The sequence below is a fragment of the Bos indicus genome, chromosome 26 (assembly GCF_029378745.1).
Source record: "Bos indicus isolate NIAB-ARS_2022 breed Sahiwal x Tharparkar chromosome 26, NIAB-ARS_B.indTharparkar_mat_pri_1.0, whole genome shotgun sequence".
In the NCBI taxonomy this organism is placed as follows: Eukaryota; Metazoa; Chordata; class Mammalia; order Artiodactyla; family Bovidae; genus Bos; species Bos indicus.
The window spans coordinates 17,141,967-17,162,255 of NC_091785.1; the positions used below are offsets into that span (position 1 = coordinate 17,141,967).

A 20,289-nucleotide genomic window follows, 5' to 3' on the forward strand; every position below is an offset into this window, starting at 1 on the left:
AAGAGGGGAATAGAATTCCAGCTGAAGGAAATCTCATGTTGAAAAATATCAGCATCCAAAATTCATTGATTCATTCAACTAGGACTATAGCAATGAACAAACCAGAAAAAAGTCGTGGCACTTAGGGAGCATACAGTCTAGTGGTCGTAATGTCAGGCAGTATGATCTCGGACACACACATCTGCTTATTGGAATGGTGAGATGAGAAGCGCTTAAATTTCTAAAGGGCTGAGAGGGCTAGGTAGACAGTGAGGCTTTCATCTGGCAATCAGAAGGAAACTACCTTCATTCTTAATCAGGAAGAGCCCTGGGAATATCAATTATGGAGGAATTCTGCAGGTGCATGAAGGATGGATTCTGATAGGAAAAAGAATTAGGGAGATACCAGAAAGGGCTATTATAGAGAAGTGGTGGTGATTGGAACAGAGGGATGGGTGTTGCCATAGAAGAGGTTGAGTCTAAGGGACCTGGAAGGAAGCAGCTGAGAAAGGATCTTAAAGCCCCTGAATGTGAGAACAATCTAAGTATGTGTCACCAAGAACTCCCTGATGGAGAGGAAGGAAGATGGCAGAGAGGGGGCAGAGACTCTAGGAGCTGGAGAAATGGCAAAGTCAGATTAGGACCAGTCCCCTGAGCTTCAGTGATTGTCCCATCACTGCGCTGTGTAAACACAGGAAGGGACCACAGCACTCCACTGATGTTTACTCTCCAGTGCTTGTCTGTATTGGCTGTTTTGTTCTCTATACGACAAGCCAAGCTTGGTCTGGATGTAACCCATCAGAAATTGGAAACAATTTGAATCTAATGCATCACACTGAATCTGCAGAGCAAAACTTCTGGGTTTTTTTTTTTTTTTGCCTAAAATCCACCACATCTGCCAACACCCCAAATCTTTCTTAATTAATAGAGTGAAATTTTAAGATAAAACATCTTGGTATCATAAAGTAGAGAAGCTGGGATTTCTCTGTATTGCAGAATTTTGACTAAGGACAAATTACGTAATTTTAATCTTTAATAGGATGCCAGCTCTGGATGTCATGATAACTGTTTCTATTAGAGTTAAAAAGAATCAGCTTTTTTGCCTCTGACGTAGCTAATTGGCTTGAAATCAGCCTGTTTTGTCAAAGCTTGGGTTTCCTTCAGTTTTGTCTCTGTTAACTGAAGAATTGACATTTCTACCTGGCTTTTAGCTCAAACAGAGAAGGTTTCTCATTCGTCCTGTGACAGGAAGGGAATAAGAGGGCAGGGGCAGTCTTGAGTTCCTTAGGATAGTGGGAAAATTCAAAGCAATATAACACTTCATCATTAAGATATTTTTGGTAAAAATGTTTCTTGAAATTGTTTTTTAAAATATAATTTCACATTGTATGATACAAACCACATTTCTGTTATCCACAAGGGAAATGAAGAGCTTTTCACGGAGATACAGTCATTGTGAATTTTCCGTAATAGAACTTGACTGTAGCAGACATGACATCTGAAAGAGCTCTGGGGCCTAGGAAGAAGGGCAAGTTACTAAAGTGGTTCCCTGTTAGGAATACGTCTTAGATAAGTTCACCCCTGGACCCCCATATCTGTTGTTTTGCTCAGTCTGTTTAGTCGTGCCTGACTCTTTGCGACTCCGTGGACTGGAGCCTGTCAGGCTCCTCTGTCCATGGGATTCTCCCGGCAAGAATACGTGCGTGAGTTGCCATTTCCTTCTCCAGGGGATCTTTCCGATCCAGGGATCAAATCTGTATCTCCTGCATCTCTTGCATTGCACATGAATTCTTTACTGCACCGAACCACCTGGGAAGCCCCCACATCTGGTACCACTTCCTAAGAAGAACCTGGCTTCCTCCCAAGTGATAATGACTTCTGAAAACTATCTGCATAGTTCATAGAAAGCATAGTATTTTAATTATTCCTCTCTAAGTAACTTAGTTCACATGAAAAAGTCATTATTTTTTTGATAATACAGCTTTTGAAAAATTCCTAAATTTCCTCTCTGATTTAAGTTCTTTTTGTTATCATATCTTTGATAAGACAAATGTGATGAAAGACTTGAATATATTCTAATAATATGGATATCACTGCAAAAGCTGGGCAAATGTGGGAAAGTATACTTTCTTTTTAAAATTATTTTTTATTGAAGTATAGTTGATTTACAGTGTTGTGCTAATTTCTGCTGTACAGCAAGGTGACTTAGTTATACAATATATACTTTTTTGTTTTAAATATTCTTTTCCAGTATGGTTTATCCCAGGAGACTAGATATGGTTTCCTGTGCTATACAATAGGACCCTGTTGTTATCGATTCTAGATGTGACAGTTCGCTTCTACTAACCCCAAACTCCCAAACCGTCGCTGTCCTCTCGCCCCTCCTCCTTGAAACCACAAGTCTGTTCTCTGTGAGTCTGTTTATGTTTTGTAGATAGGTTCATTTCTGCCATATTTTATATTCCACGTGGAAGTGACATCATATGGTATTAGTCTTTCTCTTTCTTCCTTACTTCACTTAGGAAGATAATCTCTAATCCTATTCATGTTGCTGCAAATGGCATTGTTTTGTTCTTTTTTATGGCTCAGTAATATTCCATCATATATACCACATCTTCCTTATCCATTCATCTATTGATGGACATTTAGGTTGCTTCCACATCTTGGCTATTGTAAATAGTGCTGCAATGAATATTGGAGTGCATGTATCTTTTTGAAATATGGTTTCCTCGGGATATATGCCCAGGAGTAGGATTGTGGGATCCTCAGTTCAGTTCAGTTCAGTCACTCAGTTGTGTTCAACTCTTTGTGACCCCGTGGAATGCAGCATGCCAGGCCTCCCTGTTCATCACCAACTCCCAGAGATTACTCAAACTCATGCCCATCGAGTCGGTGATGCCATCCAGCCATCTCATCCTCTGTTGTCCCCTTCTCCTCTTGCCTTCAATCTTTCCCAGCATAAGGGTCTTTTCAAATGAGTCAGCTCTTCGCATCAAGTGGCCAAAATATTGGCGTTTCAGCTTCAACATCAGTCCTTCCAAAGAATATTCAGGACTGATTTCCTTTAGGATGGACTGGTTGGATCTCCTTGCAGTTCAAGGGACTCTCAAAAGAGTCTTCTCCAACACCACAGTTCAAAAGCATCAGTTCTTCAGTGCTCAGCTTTCTATATAGTCCAACTCTTACATCCATATATGACTACTGGAAAAAACATAGCTTTGACTAGATAGACCTTTGTTGGCAAAGTAATGTCTCTGCTTTTTAATATGCTGTCTAGGTTGGTCATAACTTTCCTTCCAAGGAGTAAGTGTCTTTTAATTTCATGGCTGCAGTCACCATCTGCAGTGATTTTGGAGCCCAGAAAAATAAAGTCAGCCACTGTTTCCACTGTTTCCCCATCTATTTGCCATGAAGTGATGGAGCCAGATGCCATGAGCTTAGTTTTCTGAATGTTCAGCTTTGAGCCAACTTTTTCACTCTCCTCTTTCACTTTCATCAAGAGGCCCTTTAGTTCTTCTTCACTTTCTGCCATAAGGGTGGTGTCATCTGCATATCTGAGGTTATTGATATTTCTCCCAGCAGTCTTGATTCCAGCTTGTGCTTCCTCCAGCCCAGCGTTTCTCATAATGTACTCTGCATATGAGTTAAATAAGCAGGGTGACAACATACAGACTTGATGTGTTTCTTTTCTTATTTGGAACCAGTCTGTTGTTCCATGTCCAGTTCTAACTGTTGCTTCCTGACCTGCATACAGACTTCTTAGGAGGCAGGTCAGGTGGTCTGGTATTCCCATCTCTTTCAGAATTTTCCACAGTTTCTTGTGATCCACACAGTCAAAGGCTTTGGCATAGTCAATAAAGCAGAAGTAGATATTTTTCTGGAACTCTCTTGCTTTTTTGATAATCCAGCAGATGTTGGCAATTTGATCTCTGGTTCCTCTGCCTTTTCTAAAACCAGCTTGAACATCTGGAAGTTCACGGTTCACATATTGCTGAAGCCTGGCTTGGAGAATTTTGAGCATTACTTTACTAGCGTGTGAGATGAGTGCAGTTGTGCAGTAGTTTGAACATTCTTTGGCATTGCCTTTCTTTGGGATTGGAATGAAAACTGACCTTTTCCAGTCCTGTGGCCACTGCTGAGTTTTCCAAATTTGCTGACATATTGAGTTTAGCACTTTCACAGCATCATCTTTTCGGATTTGAAATAGCTCAACTGGAATTCCATCACCTCCACTAGCTTTGTTTGTAGCGATGCTTCCTAAGGCCCACTTGATTTCACATTCCAGGATGTCTGGCTCTAGGTGAGTGATCACACCATCGTGATTATCTGGGTTGTGAAGACCTTTTTTGTACACTTCTATGTATTCTTGCCACTTCTTCTTAATACCTTCTGCTTCTTTTTGGTCCATACCATTTCTATCCTTTATTGAGCCCATCTTTGAATGAAATGTTCCCTTGGTATCTCTAATTTTCTTGAAGAGATCTCTAGTCTTTCTCATTCTATTGTTTTCCTCTATTTCTTTGCACTGATCATTGAGGAAGGCTTTCTTTTCTCTCCTTCCTATTTTTTGGAACTCTGCATTCAAATGGGTATATCTTTCCTTTTCTCCTTTGTTTTGTCTTCTCTTCTTTCCACAGCTATTTGTAAGGCCTCCTCAGACAGCCATTTTTCTTTCTTGCATTTCTTTTTCTTGGGGATGGTCTTGCTCCCGTGTAATTCTATTTTTATTTTTCTGCAGAACCTCCATACTGTTCTCCATAGTCACTGCACCAAGTCATATTTCCACCCACAGTGTAGGAGGGTTCCCTGGAAAAGTACACTTTCAACTGTTCAGTGATAATAATGATAGTAAATATTCTCATTTTAAAAAGGAAGAAACAGAGTCACTTCAAGCTATTTTCCATCTCAGGGCTTTTTCAGCTTGTGCTTCCTCTTCTTGAAATGTTATTTCTCCTTCTCATAACTGGTGTTTTCTCTCCTTTAAGGTCTAAGCTTAAATGTCATCTTCTCAGAGAGTCTTTCCTGACCCTTAGTCTCATCTCCCTACCCCAACTCTGCTGCAAGTCACTCTATAACATTTATTGGTTTGAATTTCTCCTCCATACTTTTCATGACCTCAAGTCCTTATCTGCAGACTTCTTTTCTGACTTATCTGGGCTTCCCTGGTGGCTCAGATGGTAAAGCGTCTGCCTACAATGCGGGAGATCCGGGTTCAATCCCTGGGTCGGGAAGATCCTCTGGAGAAGGCAATGGCACCCCACTCCAGTACTCTTGCCTGGAAAATCCCATGGATGGAGGAGCCTGGTAGGCTACAGTTTATGGGGTCACAAAAAGTTCGACACGACTGAGCAACTTCACTCACTCATCTTCCCAACTAGATGCCATTCCAATGAGCAGGGACCTTTTTGGTCATTTTCATTGGATTAGCACCCAAATTGATGAAAGGAAAATGAAATAATCAAAACTGTCATATTTACAGAAACAAAAGAATAGGTAGACCTTTTGAACAGTTTGAGGGAGTATTCACAATTCTGTTATAGTAGAATTATTATTGCAGTGTGCAATTTTTAGATTAGATTTCTAAGTTTTCATCTAAAACACATGCTGCTTATAAGCTGTGTTTGTCAATATCACCACTTTGGGAACCAAGATAGGTAAAATTAGCTAAGGGGCTCTTTTCCAGATTCCGCAGCCCTGGCAGCAAAAAGGACATTCCTGTCACAGTTGTATCAGGATGTTTTAGCTTCAAGGTATTTAAATCATCACTCTAATTGGATCAAAGCTTGAGTCTCATGAGAGGATCAGATCAGGATAAGTTGTTTCAGCAGCTCAAAATGCTTCAAGAACTCAAATTCTTTCCATCTCTCTGCTCTACCATCATTGGCTGGACCATGTCTGACGAAGAAGAGAGAATGCTTCCTTTCTTTTCCTAAACTTGCTCCAGCAGTCTTCCTTCAGGGTCTCACAGGCTGTTTTGGTGGTATATGCCCACTGTTGAACCAGTTACTGAAGAGGGAAGGAGATTATGCAGAACAGTCAGCCCCTTCCCAGGAGGTATATGGGCTGCTTGGGGGAGCGGCAGGCATCTGAACAAAACTGAGATTCCTTTGGGAAGGGAGGAGGGGGACATTTCATTTATTGTGTATTTCATTCATTGTTCCTTTGTTTGGAAGAAATAGATAATGGTGTTGCTAAAACTTTCCCCCCTAAGTTTTGTACTGTTTGGCTTGATGGAAACAGACTGATTCAAGGTTCTAGAGGTAGATGCAGACTGGAGACCCAAGCAATTACCACCCTTTGGATTAAGTCCAAGCTTGTGCTCAAGAGCTCAAGGAGGAGCTCCTGTGTTGGCATAGCTGCCACTGCTGAGCAAGAGAGAAAGAGGAGGAGGGGACTCAAGTTCCTCTTTCAGTTGCTTCAATCCCTTGCCTTCTCTCTTAGAGAAGTGCAAACTATTTTGGAGAGCCCATCTCATTTCCACATGCTTTTTTTTTTTTTTTTTTTTTACGCGACCCTGTCCTTCTTCCCCAGAGGCTTAGGAAAAGGTTTGGGAATAGTTTGGGAAGCTAGAGTGGAAGGATGAGAGTGGAGGGAATGGGGTAACCATCCCATTTCCTATTCACCACTGCCACAGCCTCTGTTTATCCTGATCAAAGTAAATTTGCCTTTTATAGAATTCTCCTTCTGGAACTTTTTTACATCCTGTGATGATGAAAGTATCTACAGGATAGATAAAATAGTACAAATGATGAAATGTTTAAAACTCCACAGCCCCTATGTTATTACCTGCAGTTATTTAACATGTAAGGGTGGTTGAAGTTGAAGGTCAAGCCAGGAAATGTCATGAAGCAAAGGGACTTTGATGTTTGTTTGGTGATACATTCTGAATACTTTTTAATATTGTACTCATATTTTGGTAGATTTTAAAAATGAGGAAGGCCATCTTTGCTTTCTTTGTTTCTTTAACCTTGATAGATCTATGTGAAGTAGTGAAGTGAATGAAGTCGCTCAGTCGTGTCCGACTCTTTGCGAGCCCATGGACTATAGCCTATTAGGCTCCTCTGTCCTTGGGATTTTCCAGGCAATAGTCCTGGAGTGGATTGCCATTTCCTTCTCCAGGGTATCTTCCCAACCCAGGAATAGAACCCGGGTCTCCTGCATTGTAGACAGACGCATTGTAGACAGACGCTTTACCCCCACCAGGGAAGTCCATATAGATAGATCTATATGACCTAGTAAACAAGCTGCCAGTTTGGGATTTTTCCTTCTTATCTTGTATCTCATCATTGACCTAAGTCTGCCCATTCTCCTTACCACAGCCACTAACTCAGTTTTGGCCCTCATCACAGTACAGAAACATACTTATGTTTTTTAACTTTTACCCAATTACTTTGCAAGTGCCTCTTGGATAAAGATCACCTGTTATCTTTCTTTGCTGTCTCCAGAAAGCCAGCACAAGGCCGTACAGAAAGGGGAGGAAAATCAATGTCTGTTCATTTTTTATTGATGTTTTCTCTTCTTCTTTTGATTTTAGAATCTGAACTGAAGGTATTTTGCTCTAAAAACATACTGAGCATACTTGGTTTCTCCTGCATCATCGCTGTGATAGCGTTGCTCGCTCTGGGGCTGACCCAGAACAAAGCACTGCCAGAAAATGTTAAGGTAACTCAAACCCCTGAGTATGTGTGTGTGTATGTGTGTATACATGTGTTTTAGGGTCCTTGGATGGGGCAGAGGGAAAGGGAAGTTATGGTAAATCAAAGCAGTAGGAGTTGAGGTTCTGGAAGCCCAGGAGCAAGTCAGTCTCCATTGAACTAGGTGAGTAAAATGGTAGCGGATGCTTATTCTGGAGGAGAGAATGCCTTGGATCAATTAGGGATGGAAAGACAATTGTCTTTACGATTGTTCAGCAAACTGATTAAATCAGTATTCTAACAGAGACAAACACTTTATTCACCACATCCAGATCTGTGATATATTGTGTTGGTTTCCATAACTCTAGTACTATCTCTACTTCCTACTCTTTGTTTCCTTGTGGAAACAATGAACTCTTTGTTTACTGAACACTGCATTCTTTGTTCTTACTCCATTATTATCACTATCACCAAAATAATAAACTTTACTAGACAGCTCTGTATAAAGCACTTTGGAAGTCAAAGAGTCTGGAGAAGACTTGTTCCTCATCTCTAAAATATTAAAAAGAAATCAATTTAAAGGTCAATTTTTAAAAAGCCCCTGGAGACCACATACATGTATTGAATATAGTAATTTGAAATGAATTCATGGCTGTATAGATTTCTTGTAAAATCTCTACATTTGAAGAGCTTGTGTGTGTGTGTGTGTGTGTATCATTAAAAATAATTAAGGTCATTAACTCTGCTGTGATTTATTTCTGCTTCCTTTCAAATTCATCAAAGTTCAATTTCAAAGACATGAATATCTCACTAATACCTTGTAATATGTTCATTATTTAAGCCATTAATTTAAAAGCATACAGTAAGTTTAAGTTTTTATTGTAAATACATTGATTTTAAACTTTCATTTGAATTATAGTTAATAAATCTTCAAGGGCCCAGAGACCAGTGTGCTAATAAACACAAACATATGTGTGGGCGTGACATATCCATGGAAGCCCTGAAATGCATATGCAAAAGTATATATATTTTTGCATTTGAATATACTAAACTTTGAGTCACTTACTCAAATAATTTGCTCTATAGCAGAGGCCTGCATGTTACATTGGCCTCTGTTCGCCACACACGTTCAACCCAGCAGGGCTGTGCACAGTAGTCCCCTTGTCAGCACTGAAGGCTGATACTATCTCACTGTCAATGGTCTCTTGACTTTAAGTATCCAGCGATGCTGGCTCTCTTGGCTAAACTTCACTCACAATGGAAGCCTCATGACATTTTGGTTTTGCTATTTGTTTACCAGCTCTGAAAGTATGTGATTGCCTTCTTGATTTGACCTTTTTATATGTTCATTATTGCATCATTGGTGAGGGAGATGGCTTAGGAGGCAAACCCATGACAGACTTAGACTCTGTTCTCAGTGAATACTTGTGGTCATGATGACTTTTTGTTGTTCATGATGGTTGTCTTCAAAACTGTTGTGATTCTGTGTTACTGTGTTGGCCTGGAAAAATGGAACAAGGTCTTTGCATCTAAAGTGAATCTTTATAGTAGTATGATTGGCCCGATCCCACTAGGACCCTCTGAAGAGCTGTGGAGAAAGCACTTCTGAATTACTGCTCTAGGGATTTATCCCTGGGTTCTCATCCCTGTTGGTCAAGGGTTGCCCCAGAGGTTAGCTCCTTGGCACTTCCAGGTTGGTGCATATGTCAGAGGGGCTGTGTGGGACTACCAGGTGGTAGGAGAGAAGACCCTGTGAAGAAATAGAAAGATAAGATGCAGGTTGAGCTAGAAAAATGCTGGTCAAAAAACATGAAGTGGCCACCAAAGTTATCTGAAGCATCACTGTTCTGATACCCTTTTGTAGGAGAGAGAGTCGTTTGTACACAGTTTCAGAACAATAGAGACATGTGAATACGGAGGTAGGTGTAGTGCTACAGCTGCCCAGAGGAAGGAGGCACCAGTTGTGCCTGGCCATGTGAAGACTTCATGGAGGAGGTGGCCTTGGAGCCAAGTAATGAAGAACACTAAGGAGTTTGACAGGAGGTGAGCTAGGACATTTTCTGGACAAAGACCATACCATTTGTTGCAGAGGGGCAGCTAAAAATAAACAGATGATCCTGGAGAATCACCAACAGTTCATCATGGCTAGAATATTGAACACAGGGCAGGAAGGAATGGTGGGAGGGGAGACTGCAATCTGAGTATGCCTAGCTCAGTGATGGATATCTCATTCAGCTGTAGCAGTGCTCAAGATTGGCTCCGTATTAAAAGCTCCTGGGGAGCTTTTTAAAAATACTCATTTCTGGACTCTACCCTGGGTCAATTAGAATTTTTGGGGGTGAAGCCCAGGCATTGGTATGTTTTAGAACCTTCCCAGGTGATTTTAATGAGCAGTCATGCTTGTCAACCACTGCTTAGATTTCAAACAGGGTGTGTGCATGCATGCTCAGTCATGTCTGACTCTTTGCAACCCATGGACTGTAGCCTTGCAGACTCCTCTGTCCATGGAATTCTCCAGGAAGAATATTACAGTGGGTTGCCATGCCCTCCTCTAGGAAATCTTCCCAAGCCAGGGATAGAACCTGCATCTCTTGTCTCTCCTGTGTTGGCGGACAGATTCTTTACCATTGAGCTACCTGGGAAGCAAACAGGGAGGTGGGGCACAGATTGTGTTTCTGACATTCTTAATGGCTGGAGAGCAGATTAGAAGAGGAGAGACCAGGTAGGATATTCTGACATTGTGTACACAAGGCAGATTAGGCTGGAACTAAGGCATTGCCATGGAATTAAGTTATTAAGGAGATACTGTGAGAGACACTGAGGTCCACCAGATCTTAGTGATTAGATTCCTTTCAGTTCAATTCAGTCTCTCAGTCGTGTCCGACTCTTCGCAACCCCATTGGACTGCAGCACGCCAGGCTTCCCTATCCATCACCAACTCCTGGAGCTTACTAAAACTCATATCCATCAAGTCAGTGATGCCATCCAACCATCTCATCCTCTATCATCCCCTTTTCCTCCTGCCTTCATTCTTTCCCAGCATCAGGGTCTTTTCTAGTGAGTCAGTCCTTTGCATCAGGTGGCCAAATTATTGGAGTTTCAGCTTCAGCATCAGTCCTTCCAATGGATATTCGGGACTGATTTCCTTTAGGATGGACTGGTTAGAGCTCCTTGCTGTCCAAGGGACTCTCAAGAGTCTTCTTCAACACCACAGTTCAAAAGCATCAATTCTTCAGCACTCAGCTTTTTTTTATAGTTCAACCCTCACATCCATACATGACTACTGGAAAAACCATAGCTTTGACTAGACGGACCTTTGTTAGCAAAGTAATGTCTCTGCTTTTTAATATGCTGTCTAGGTTGGTCATAGCTTTTCTTCCAAGGAGTAAATGTCTTTTAATTTCATGGCTGCAGTCACCATCTGCAGTTATTTTGGAGTCCCCCAAAATAAAGTCTATCACTGTTTCCACTGTTTCCCCATCTATTTGCCATGAAGTAATAGGATTGGATACCATGATCTTAGTTTTTCGAATGTTGAGTTTTAAGCCAACTTTTTCACTCTCCTCTTTCATTTTCATCAAGAGGTTCTTTGATTCTTCTTTGCTTTCTGCCATAAGGATGGTGTCATCTGCATATCTGAGGTTATTGATATTTCTCCTGGCAATCTTGATTCCAGCTTGTACTTCATCCAAGCATGATGTACTCTGCATATAAGTTAAATAATCAGGGTGACAAGTAGCCTTGACATACTCCTTTCCCAATTTATTTATTTATAATTATCTATCATTAGATTCCTTAGAGGACCTTTTAAGCTAAAGATGGAACACCTTGGATGTCATGTTGAGAACAATCTCTCCATGCTTCTGTTTAAAGAGGGTGGTGGCCATATGCTTCTGAACGGGAAGGCTTTTGGCTGTCTCTACACATTTCCTGACTCTTCATCCCTGTCTGATTGTGGGGATCATTGATTCTGTCTGCTTGGAGTGCAACTCAGCAGGGGCCATGGATTCACACCACCTAGGTTTAAACCTCAGCTCTGCTCTTATAGAGATAGGACATAACTTCTCTGAGCCTCAGTTTCTCCATTTGTAAGACAGAGCTGATCACTGATATCTTGTAGATTACTACAGGAATTGAGTGGGATAAAGTAAACTCAGTGTGGAGTGCAGAACAGGATGCTGGCCCACCACACACCCTTGTTGTTGGTAACTTATGTGTTGTCATTATCATCTTTGCAGCCTGTCTGCCTGGTGACAAATCACCACTTATCTTTTTCCCTGCCTCTTTCCATCTGACTCACCCTCTTCTAGCCCAGTTCAGGTTAGCCCTCCAGTTCCAAAGATCCAGTCTTGTCATCTTCCTGCCTGATCCACTTTGGGTTCAGCCTGGTTGGAAAGTGGTTGCCTCATGCCTGACCATATCTCACAAAACACAAGAACTCTCTTTTGTACTGATGGCCTTACTTGCCCAGCCACCCAGGTTGTAAGCATTCTGAGGCAAGGACTGGGTTTCATTCATCATTGTATATATCGATATTTTTTTAACCTTTCACTCCATTCATTCATTTCATAAATAGTCATTGACCATCTACTCTGCTTTAGGCCCTAGGAATACAGCAGTGAGCAAGACTGGCCAGGTCCTGATCCTCATGAAGGTATAGTCTAGTGGAAGAGACAATCATTAACCAAACTGTCAACAGAATAAATGTTAAATTACTGCCAGCACAGCATCTGACTGGGGTGGCCTCACAGCAGTTTGCTGACTCAGTGAGTAGAGTGGGCTCCCTGCTTGGATGTGAAGAGGATGTGAAGAAGGACAGCAGAATTTGTCAGCGTGGGAGGCAGGCCTCTGCCTCAGGATGCCTTCTGGGTCCTGGCTCCCCATTCTCATTCCCAGACCTCCAGTGTGTAGGGCCCAGGAATCCACACACGTAACAGGCATCCTGGGCTGTTCTCATGACATTAAAGTCTGGGAATTGCTGCTGGGTAAATTTGCAGTGACCACATTAAAACAAACAAACTTGGACCTTAATATACTGAAGAATCATTAGCTGTACCTAAATGTCCCCTGGGAAAGTGTTTTTGTCCTGTGGACCTGGTGGGGAGGTAGCTTTGAGGTGTGTTTGGCTCACCACTTCCTAAATCGCTAGCTTGTCACCGAACACTGGCAGTTAGCAACCTGTCAGGATATTGCTACAGCACAAGCATTGCACATTCTGGCACACACAGAACCCCACAGGTTTCTCTCTAAGGCACCAAACTGACCCTGTCCAAAACCACATGCCTTCATTAAAACCTGCCACTTCCCTGGAATGCTAGCTCAAGGGCCAGACAGCTTTGATTTCAACCCCAGATCTGCCATTTGCTAGCTTTGAGACTTCTGGCAAGCAAATTCTCCCCACACATCAGTTTCCTTATATGTAACATGGTGATAATAGCTACTTGGAAGATGGCTGTAAGGATTAAATGGAATGGGACTGCCAACTCACTTATCAGAGTGCCCAGTGCATCAGAAGCTCTCAGTGGAGGCCAGCTGTCCACACTGCTTTGGGGATGAGTTTAAGGAAAGACCCTCAGCTCTTGGTGTGTTGTGGTCATTGGGCTGGTGCTCCCAAGGTTTCCAACTGCTGCAAACCTGTGCGGGGCATCTGCTTTTGTCACTGGGAACTAAGGTGCTATTTTTAGGACAGCGCTTGCAATTTTATCTTTTTTTAATGGAGAATTTGGAAGAATGTGCATCAATTTTCAACCTCAAATACTCTTGGAAAATAACTATAGTATTTTCACTCCACTGGATTTAAAAACAAAACAACAAAAACAAAGCAGCAACACCTGGAGATGAGAGGTGGTGAATGTACTTAATGCCACACTTTACACTTAAAAATAGTTAACATGGTCAATTGTAGGTTCTGTGTATTTTACCACAATTAAAAAAATAAAAATAATAGACAACAAAACTGCAGTTTGTATTAAAGGTCTAGTAACTCCAGCTAAAGAAAAAAGAAAAGAAGAAAATGGTCCCTAATTGTTTCCAGGTGCTTCCAGCATCACTGTAGCTAATGCAGACCTGATTTGTTTATAGAGAACTAGAGTCATTCAAAAGGACAAGCTCTGTTTATTCTAAAGGGCTCACAGAAACAGAGCGATGAGGTTGCTGAAGTTACCGTTAAAACTACAGGGCTTTTAAGAAAGATTCTGAAGGACCAATATGTGTGAAGAAACCAAAAAAAGTGAATTCACATGTTACCTGACTTCTGGGGTTTTTGTTTGGGGGAGGGTTGGAACTCAGCCCCATGGTATTACTTTATATTAGACTGTGCATATTCATGTCTTTTAGGACTGGAAGGAGTTTAGGAACCATATAGTTCTAACTCCCCTCATTCGTCCATGTGACTCAGCGATTGTCTGTTGAATTCCTTCTTTGTACTAGGAATAGGATCTACCGTGGTAGGTACTGGATATACCGTAGTAAGCAACACAGACTTGCCCTAACATGGCTTAGAATCTAACTGGGAAGACATATTAATCAACTAGTCACATAAATATGTAATTACACATTGTTATAAGTACTGTCTTTAGAGGAAAAACACAGGCACTCCGAGGCATGAATTAAGAGGGTAGATTCGAATCTGAGAAGGTCAAACAAGGCTGGGTCTCAAGTGAAGGGCTCTCGGGGCCAAGGCTCTGGAACAGAAATCTCATGGCCAGTGGGGAACTGAGACTAGAATAGCATGAGGGCAGTTGTTTTCTGAGCAAGGAGAGGGTTCAACATCCCGGTTCTGCCAAGTCAAGGGTAGAAGCGTGTCATCTGATGTTCCAATTTTCTCTTTTCTTTTCACATTGAAGGAGACTTACTCAGAAGCTGGGCTTATGACATTTGCAGAGGTAGAATCATTTCCATCCTAAGACAGGATCTTCCCCACCTCCACATGGCCTCTAGTCTCCCTGAGCTCAGGCTTGGCTGCTACCCCATCTCCGAATTTTCACCAAGGCTCCAACATTCATGTCTCATGAACCAACACCCTCTTTCTAGACCACTGCTTCTATTCACTCAACATAGCTCATCAAGACCAATTATGATTGATAAAATCATGTACATGACCAAAAACTAGCTTAAGATCAGGATTTACACAGTCTGATCACAACTATATAAAAATTACCATGAATTGAAAAAGATCAGAAGGGAATAAAGGAACAGTGATGTCTAGTTGGTGAAATCGTAAATGTCTTTTTTCCTTTTCTCTTAATTTTCTAGATGCTGTTTAATAAACTTGTAGTACTTTTTAAAAATGAAGTAATATTGAAAATAATATTAAGAGGACGTCAGATCTCTAGCTCACTACTCAAATCTTTGATTTTTCTTTGATGTGAAGGACATACGGGCTTTTAGAAATGTCTTAAATATGAGCTACAGAGAAACACTGGGTAGAGTGATAACATGGCAAGCACTTCACAAAGCATTTCTATAGGGTGGAGATTGTATTTAAAACGTAATTCTGTTGTCACCGAGTCTGGGGGATGCCAGCTTAAACGAGGTTAAGCGGGTTTCTCCACTGTCAGACTTCTCTGAAGCAGTCACTACATAGTGGGTTCGTGAGCCCAGGATGGGGAGCAAGCATTCCCCAAACTTCTGGGAAGCTTTCTTCGCCCAGGTCCTTGCAGGCTTAGTGCTTTGGAAAATGCTGGTGTGAGGAAAGAGGATAAAAGCTAGTGGCTTCTGGGGTTCTAGATTGGTCAGGTGAGGTACAACTATGTAAGTACCCATTCAAGTCAAACTGCTCTGGAATGAACTGTGAAATTCATTTCAGTTAGGTGAAATGGACTGCTAACTCTATAATGAGCCAGCGATGAACGGCAAATGAACATGCTTTTAGTGTTGCAACAATGAAAGGCAAACGCCCCATATGTTCAAACTTAAGAATTTCCAGACAATCAAGATTTACCTATCCATAAGACAGCAAGCGATGCCAATTTTTTTTTTTTTTTTTTTTTTTGGTGCAATACATTTTGGAAGACAAAAAACATTTAGTACAATTCAACAGTTTAGCTGCTATATATATAAGGTGAAACGTGTATGTCAATTCCTGTGTTAAAGTCGCTCTACCCGCCCTTCTCAAGCACTTGTCAAATGAAATGTGGTGAAAGTTGTCGTTTCTCAACCACCTCACTGTGCAAGGCCTTGGTGAAACAGGCCGATAGGATCAAGCCCGGTCCCTCTGTTCTACTGGAAGAGTAGCTTTCATGTCAACAGAGTAGACAGAATAGAACATCCAGCTTCCAGAATAAGGCTGCTTGAGCTGCTGCCTAGCTAGCCTTTATCATGTTCTTCTGTGGTTAGAACATTTTCTGGCAGGGAGAATTCAGGGACCCTGCTAGGCAAAAGCAGGGTTTTCTGCCGTGTAAGCCCTGAGGCTCTTTCTCCACGCTGGGAGGTTTCCCATGGGTTCAAAGGCCCCAGACCTCAGTTAGATTCCTCTCTGTGCACAGAGGTCACCACCTCAGGCGATTCTTTGTTTGATCTCACTGCAGAGGCTTAGTTGCAGAGGAGTCTATGCCGTTTCTTTCTTCACCGTGCCCAAAACCAGCATGCAGACCCTTTTCTTTATAAGGGTGTAATGCTGGTCACCAAAGGGAAGTCCCACTGTGCCAAAGGGGGCAGAGAACACTGTGGAGGTTATGCAAGGTCAGGGAGGCTCACACAGCAGGACAGCGGCACTCCCTGGTGGCGAAATGGAAGAAAACTCAACACCTCAATAAGCTTGACATTTAGCTCTCTGCAGTGGTTCAGCTACTCTTGCCTGGAAAACCCCATGGACGGAGGAGCCTGGTAGGCTGCGGTCCGTGGGGTCATGAAGAGTCAGGCACGACTGAGCGACTTCACTTTCACTTTTCACTTTCATGCACTGGAGAAGGAAATGGCAACCCACTCCAGTGTTCTTGCCTGGAGAATCCCAGGGACGGGGGAGCCTGGTGGGCTGCTGTCTATGGGGTTGCACAGAGTCAGACATGACTGAAGCGACTTAGCAGCAGCATCAGTGGTTCAGGGAGGTCAGTTAATTCTAATTCTTCTTTTCTCCCTGGAGGCTCTTAGGTTCTTCCCAGGTGATAAGACAATATGAGGCGATAGATGTAAAACAACTGCTGACTTAAGCAGTATCAAGGGGCAGACCACACTGTGAGGTCCGCAGCTCAGATGGGCAGCAAAGTGTGACTCAAGTGAGTGGCTGGCTCACACTTGAGAAGCGCCTCCGTGGTTTCTCATCCTTTTCCTTTCCTTTCCCTTCCATTTATTTTGCTTCTTGTTTCTTTCTAGGATAGCGGTGACAAATAAAAGTCACCCGAGCCACCATACTCTCTTCACAAGCCTGTGGCAGACACTGATAACCATGTCATTTATTTTCCTGATTAAACCCAGGGGTGTCACTAAAGATGAGTATTAATTGCTCAAAATGGGCATTGGGCAGTCTGCTTGTGTGCTAAGTTGCTTCAGTCTTGTCCAACTTTTTGTTACCCCATGGACTGTAGCCCACCAGCCTACCCTGTCCATGATATTCTCCAGGCAAGAATACTGGAGTGGGTTGCCATGCCCTCCTCCAGGGGATCTTCCCAACCCAGGCATTGAATCCACATCTCATATCTCCTGCATCGTCAGGTGGGTTCTTTACCACTAGTGCCGTGTGGGAAGCCCATTGGGCAATCTACTCCTGGGTAAATACCTGAAATAAACGGATGCTTAAGCCCACAAAATGTTTTTCACATTTGGAAACCACTCCAATGCCCAACAATGGAATGGATAAACATACAGTGCATGCATATAATGAAGCACTCCACAGAAACGGCAAGGGACAAACTATGGATCCTCACAACCTGAACGCATCTTAGAGACATGCAGAATTAAAGAAGTTAGACATCAGGGACACATACTGTGTGAGCCCATTTACTGCAGTTCAAGAACAGGCAGAACTCCTCCAAGTGACGGAAGTCAAGACTGGCTTCCTGTGGGGGAAGCTGGCTGAGACGGCCACTGAAAACAACCTGGGGGCTAGAAAATGTTGCGTACCTAAATCAAATCCCTTATGTTTATACAGAGGAAGTGAGAAATAGATTTAAGGGACTACATCTGATAGACAGAGTGCCTGAAGAACTATGCACAGAGGTTTGTGACATTGTACAGGAGACAGGGATCAAGACCATCCTCAAGAAAAAGAAATGCAAAAAAGCAAAATGGCTGTCTGAGGAGGCCTTACAAATAGCTGTGGAAAGAAGAGAAGTGAAAAGCAAAGGAGAAAAGGAAAGATATACGCATTTGAATGCAGAGTTCCAAAGAATAGCAAGGAGAGATAAGAACGCCTTCCTCAGCAATCAATGCAAAGAAATAGAGGAAAACAACAGAATGGGAAAGACTAGAGATCTCTTCAAGAAAATTAGAGATACCAAGGGAACATTTCATGCAAAGACGGGCTCGATAAAGGACAGAAATGGTATGGACCTAACAGAAGCAGAAGATATTAAGAAGAGGTGGCAAGAATACACAGAAGAACTGTACAAAAAAGATCTTCACCACCCAGATAATCACGATGGTGTGATCACTCACCTGGAGCCAGACATCCTGGAATGTGAAGTCAAGTGGGCCTTAGAAAGCATCACTACAAACAAAGCTAGTGGAGGTGATGGAATTCCAGTTGAGCTATTTCAAATCCGAAAAGATGATGCTGTGAAAGTGCTGCACTCAATATGCCAGCAAATTTGGAAAACTCAGCAGTGGCCACAGGATTGGAAAAGGTCAGTTTTCATTCCAATCCCAAAGAAAGGCAATGCCAAAGAATGCTCAAACTACCACACAATTGCACTCATTTCACACACTAGTAAAGTAATGTTCAAAATTCTCCAAGCCAGGCTTCAGCAATATGTGAACCGTGAACTTCCTGATGTTCAAGCTGGTTTTAGAAAAGGCAGAGGAAAAAAAAAAAAAGGCAGAGGAAGCAGAGATCAAATTGCCAACATCCGCTGGATCATGGAAAAAGCAAGAGAGTTCCAGAAAAACATCTATTTCTGCTTTATTGACTATGCCAAAGCCTTTGACTGTGTGGATCACAAGAAACTGTGGAAAATTCTGAAAGAGATGGGAATACCAGACCACCTGATCTGCCTCTTGAGAAACCTATATGCAGGTCAGGAAGCAACAGTTAGAACTGGACATGGAATAACAGACTGGTTCCAAATAGGAAAAGGAGTACATCAAGGCTGTATATTGTCACCCTACTTATTTAACTTCTATGCAGAGTACATCATAAGAAACGCTGGGCTGGAAGAAGCACAAGCTGGGATCAAGATTGCCAAGAGAAATATCAATAACCTCAGATATGCAGATGACACCACTCTTGTGGCAGAAAGTGAAGAAGAACTAAAGGGCCTCTTGATGAAAGTGAAAGAGGAGAGTGAAAAAGTTGGCTTAAAGCTCAACATTCAGAAAACTAAGATCATGGCATCTGGTCCCATCACTTCATAGATGGGAAAACAGTGGAAACAGTGAGAAACTTTATTTTTTGGGGTTCCAAAATCACTGCAGATGGTGATCGCAGCCATTAAATTAAAAGACGCTTGCTCCTTGGAAGGAAAGTTATGACCAACCTAGACAGCATATTAAAAAGCAGAGACATTACTTTGCTGACAAAGGTCCGTCTAGTCAAGGTTATGGTTTTTCCAGTGGTCATGTATGGATGTGAGAGTCCGACTATAAAGAAAGTTGAGCACCGAAGAATTGATGCTTTTGAACTGTGGTGTTGGAGAAGACTCTTGAGAGTCCCTTGGACTGCAAGGAGCTCCAACCAGCCCATCCTAAAGGAAATCAGTCCTAAATATTCATTGGAAGGACTGATGCCGAAGCTGAAACTCCAATACTTTGGCCACCTGATGGGAAGAACTGACTCATTTGAAAAGACCCTGATGCTGGGAAAGATTGAAGGCAGGAGGAGAAGGGGACGACAGAGGATGAGACGGTTGGATGGCATCACTGACTCAATGGACATGGGTTTGGGTGGGCTCTGGGAGTTGGTGATGGAAGGGGAGGCCTGGCGTGCTGCAGCTCATGGGGTCGCAAGAAGTCGGACACGACTGAATGACTGAACTGACCTTCCTCTTGGTGGTGGTTTATATGGATTGCGTATGTGCAAAAATTCATCAGAACACTCTGCTATAGTCATCCCTCTCTAGAAGTCCTTTCAATGGGGCACCAATTGGAAAACTATTGTCCCAGACCTTGCTCCTCTGTTCCTCTGTATTAGAAACACAAGGCCTTAGTTAGGTCTAACTCTGATCCAAATCCAGGCTGTGTCACCTAATCACTCTGAATCTTGAGGAAATTACTTAACCTCTTTGTACTTTCTTTTCTCATCTGTATATTGGGGATGAGAACAGTATGTACTTTATAGCACTGAAGGTTAAGTCAGATAATTCTCACAGAATACTCCTCACAACACTTGCTGGTGCATTTCCCATCCTCGTAAAATACAAAGTGGCAACTTTCTGTTCTGGCCACCTCATTCTTTCTCATATTGTCTTCTTACCCTTCCTCCTCCACCCTCTTCCTTTGCTTTATTCTTCTTTCCATGCCTTCTATGCTTAAGACCCAAAATCATGAAATCAAAGTACAAATCTTTTTAAATTTATTGAATACA

The 20,289-nt window shown here is 42.2% G+C and overlaps 1 protein-coding gene across 4 annotated transcripts in view; it reads left to right on the forward strand.

The window, feature by feature from the left end:
• Nucleotides 1-20,289, forward strand: part of ENTPD1 (ectonucleoside triphosphate diphosphohydrolase 1) — a 104,461-nt gene that overhangs the window by 49,309 nt on the left and 34,863 nt on the right. For all 4 annotated transcript variants that reach the window (XM_019953065.2, XM_019953066.2, XM_070780564.1 and 1 more), the window contains exon 2: nucleotides 7,514-7,641. In XM_019953065.2, coding sequence (XP_019808624.1) covers nucleotides 7,514-7,641 — 128 coding nt within the window. The remainder of the gene's footprint in view (nucleotides 1-7,513; nucleotides 7,642-20,289) is intronic.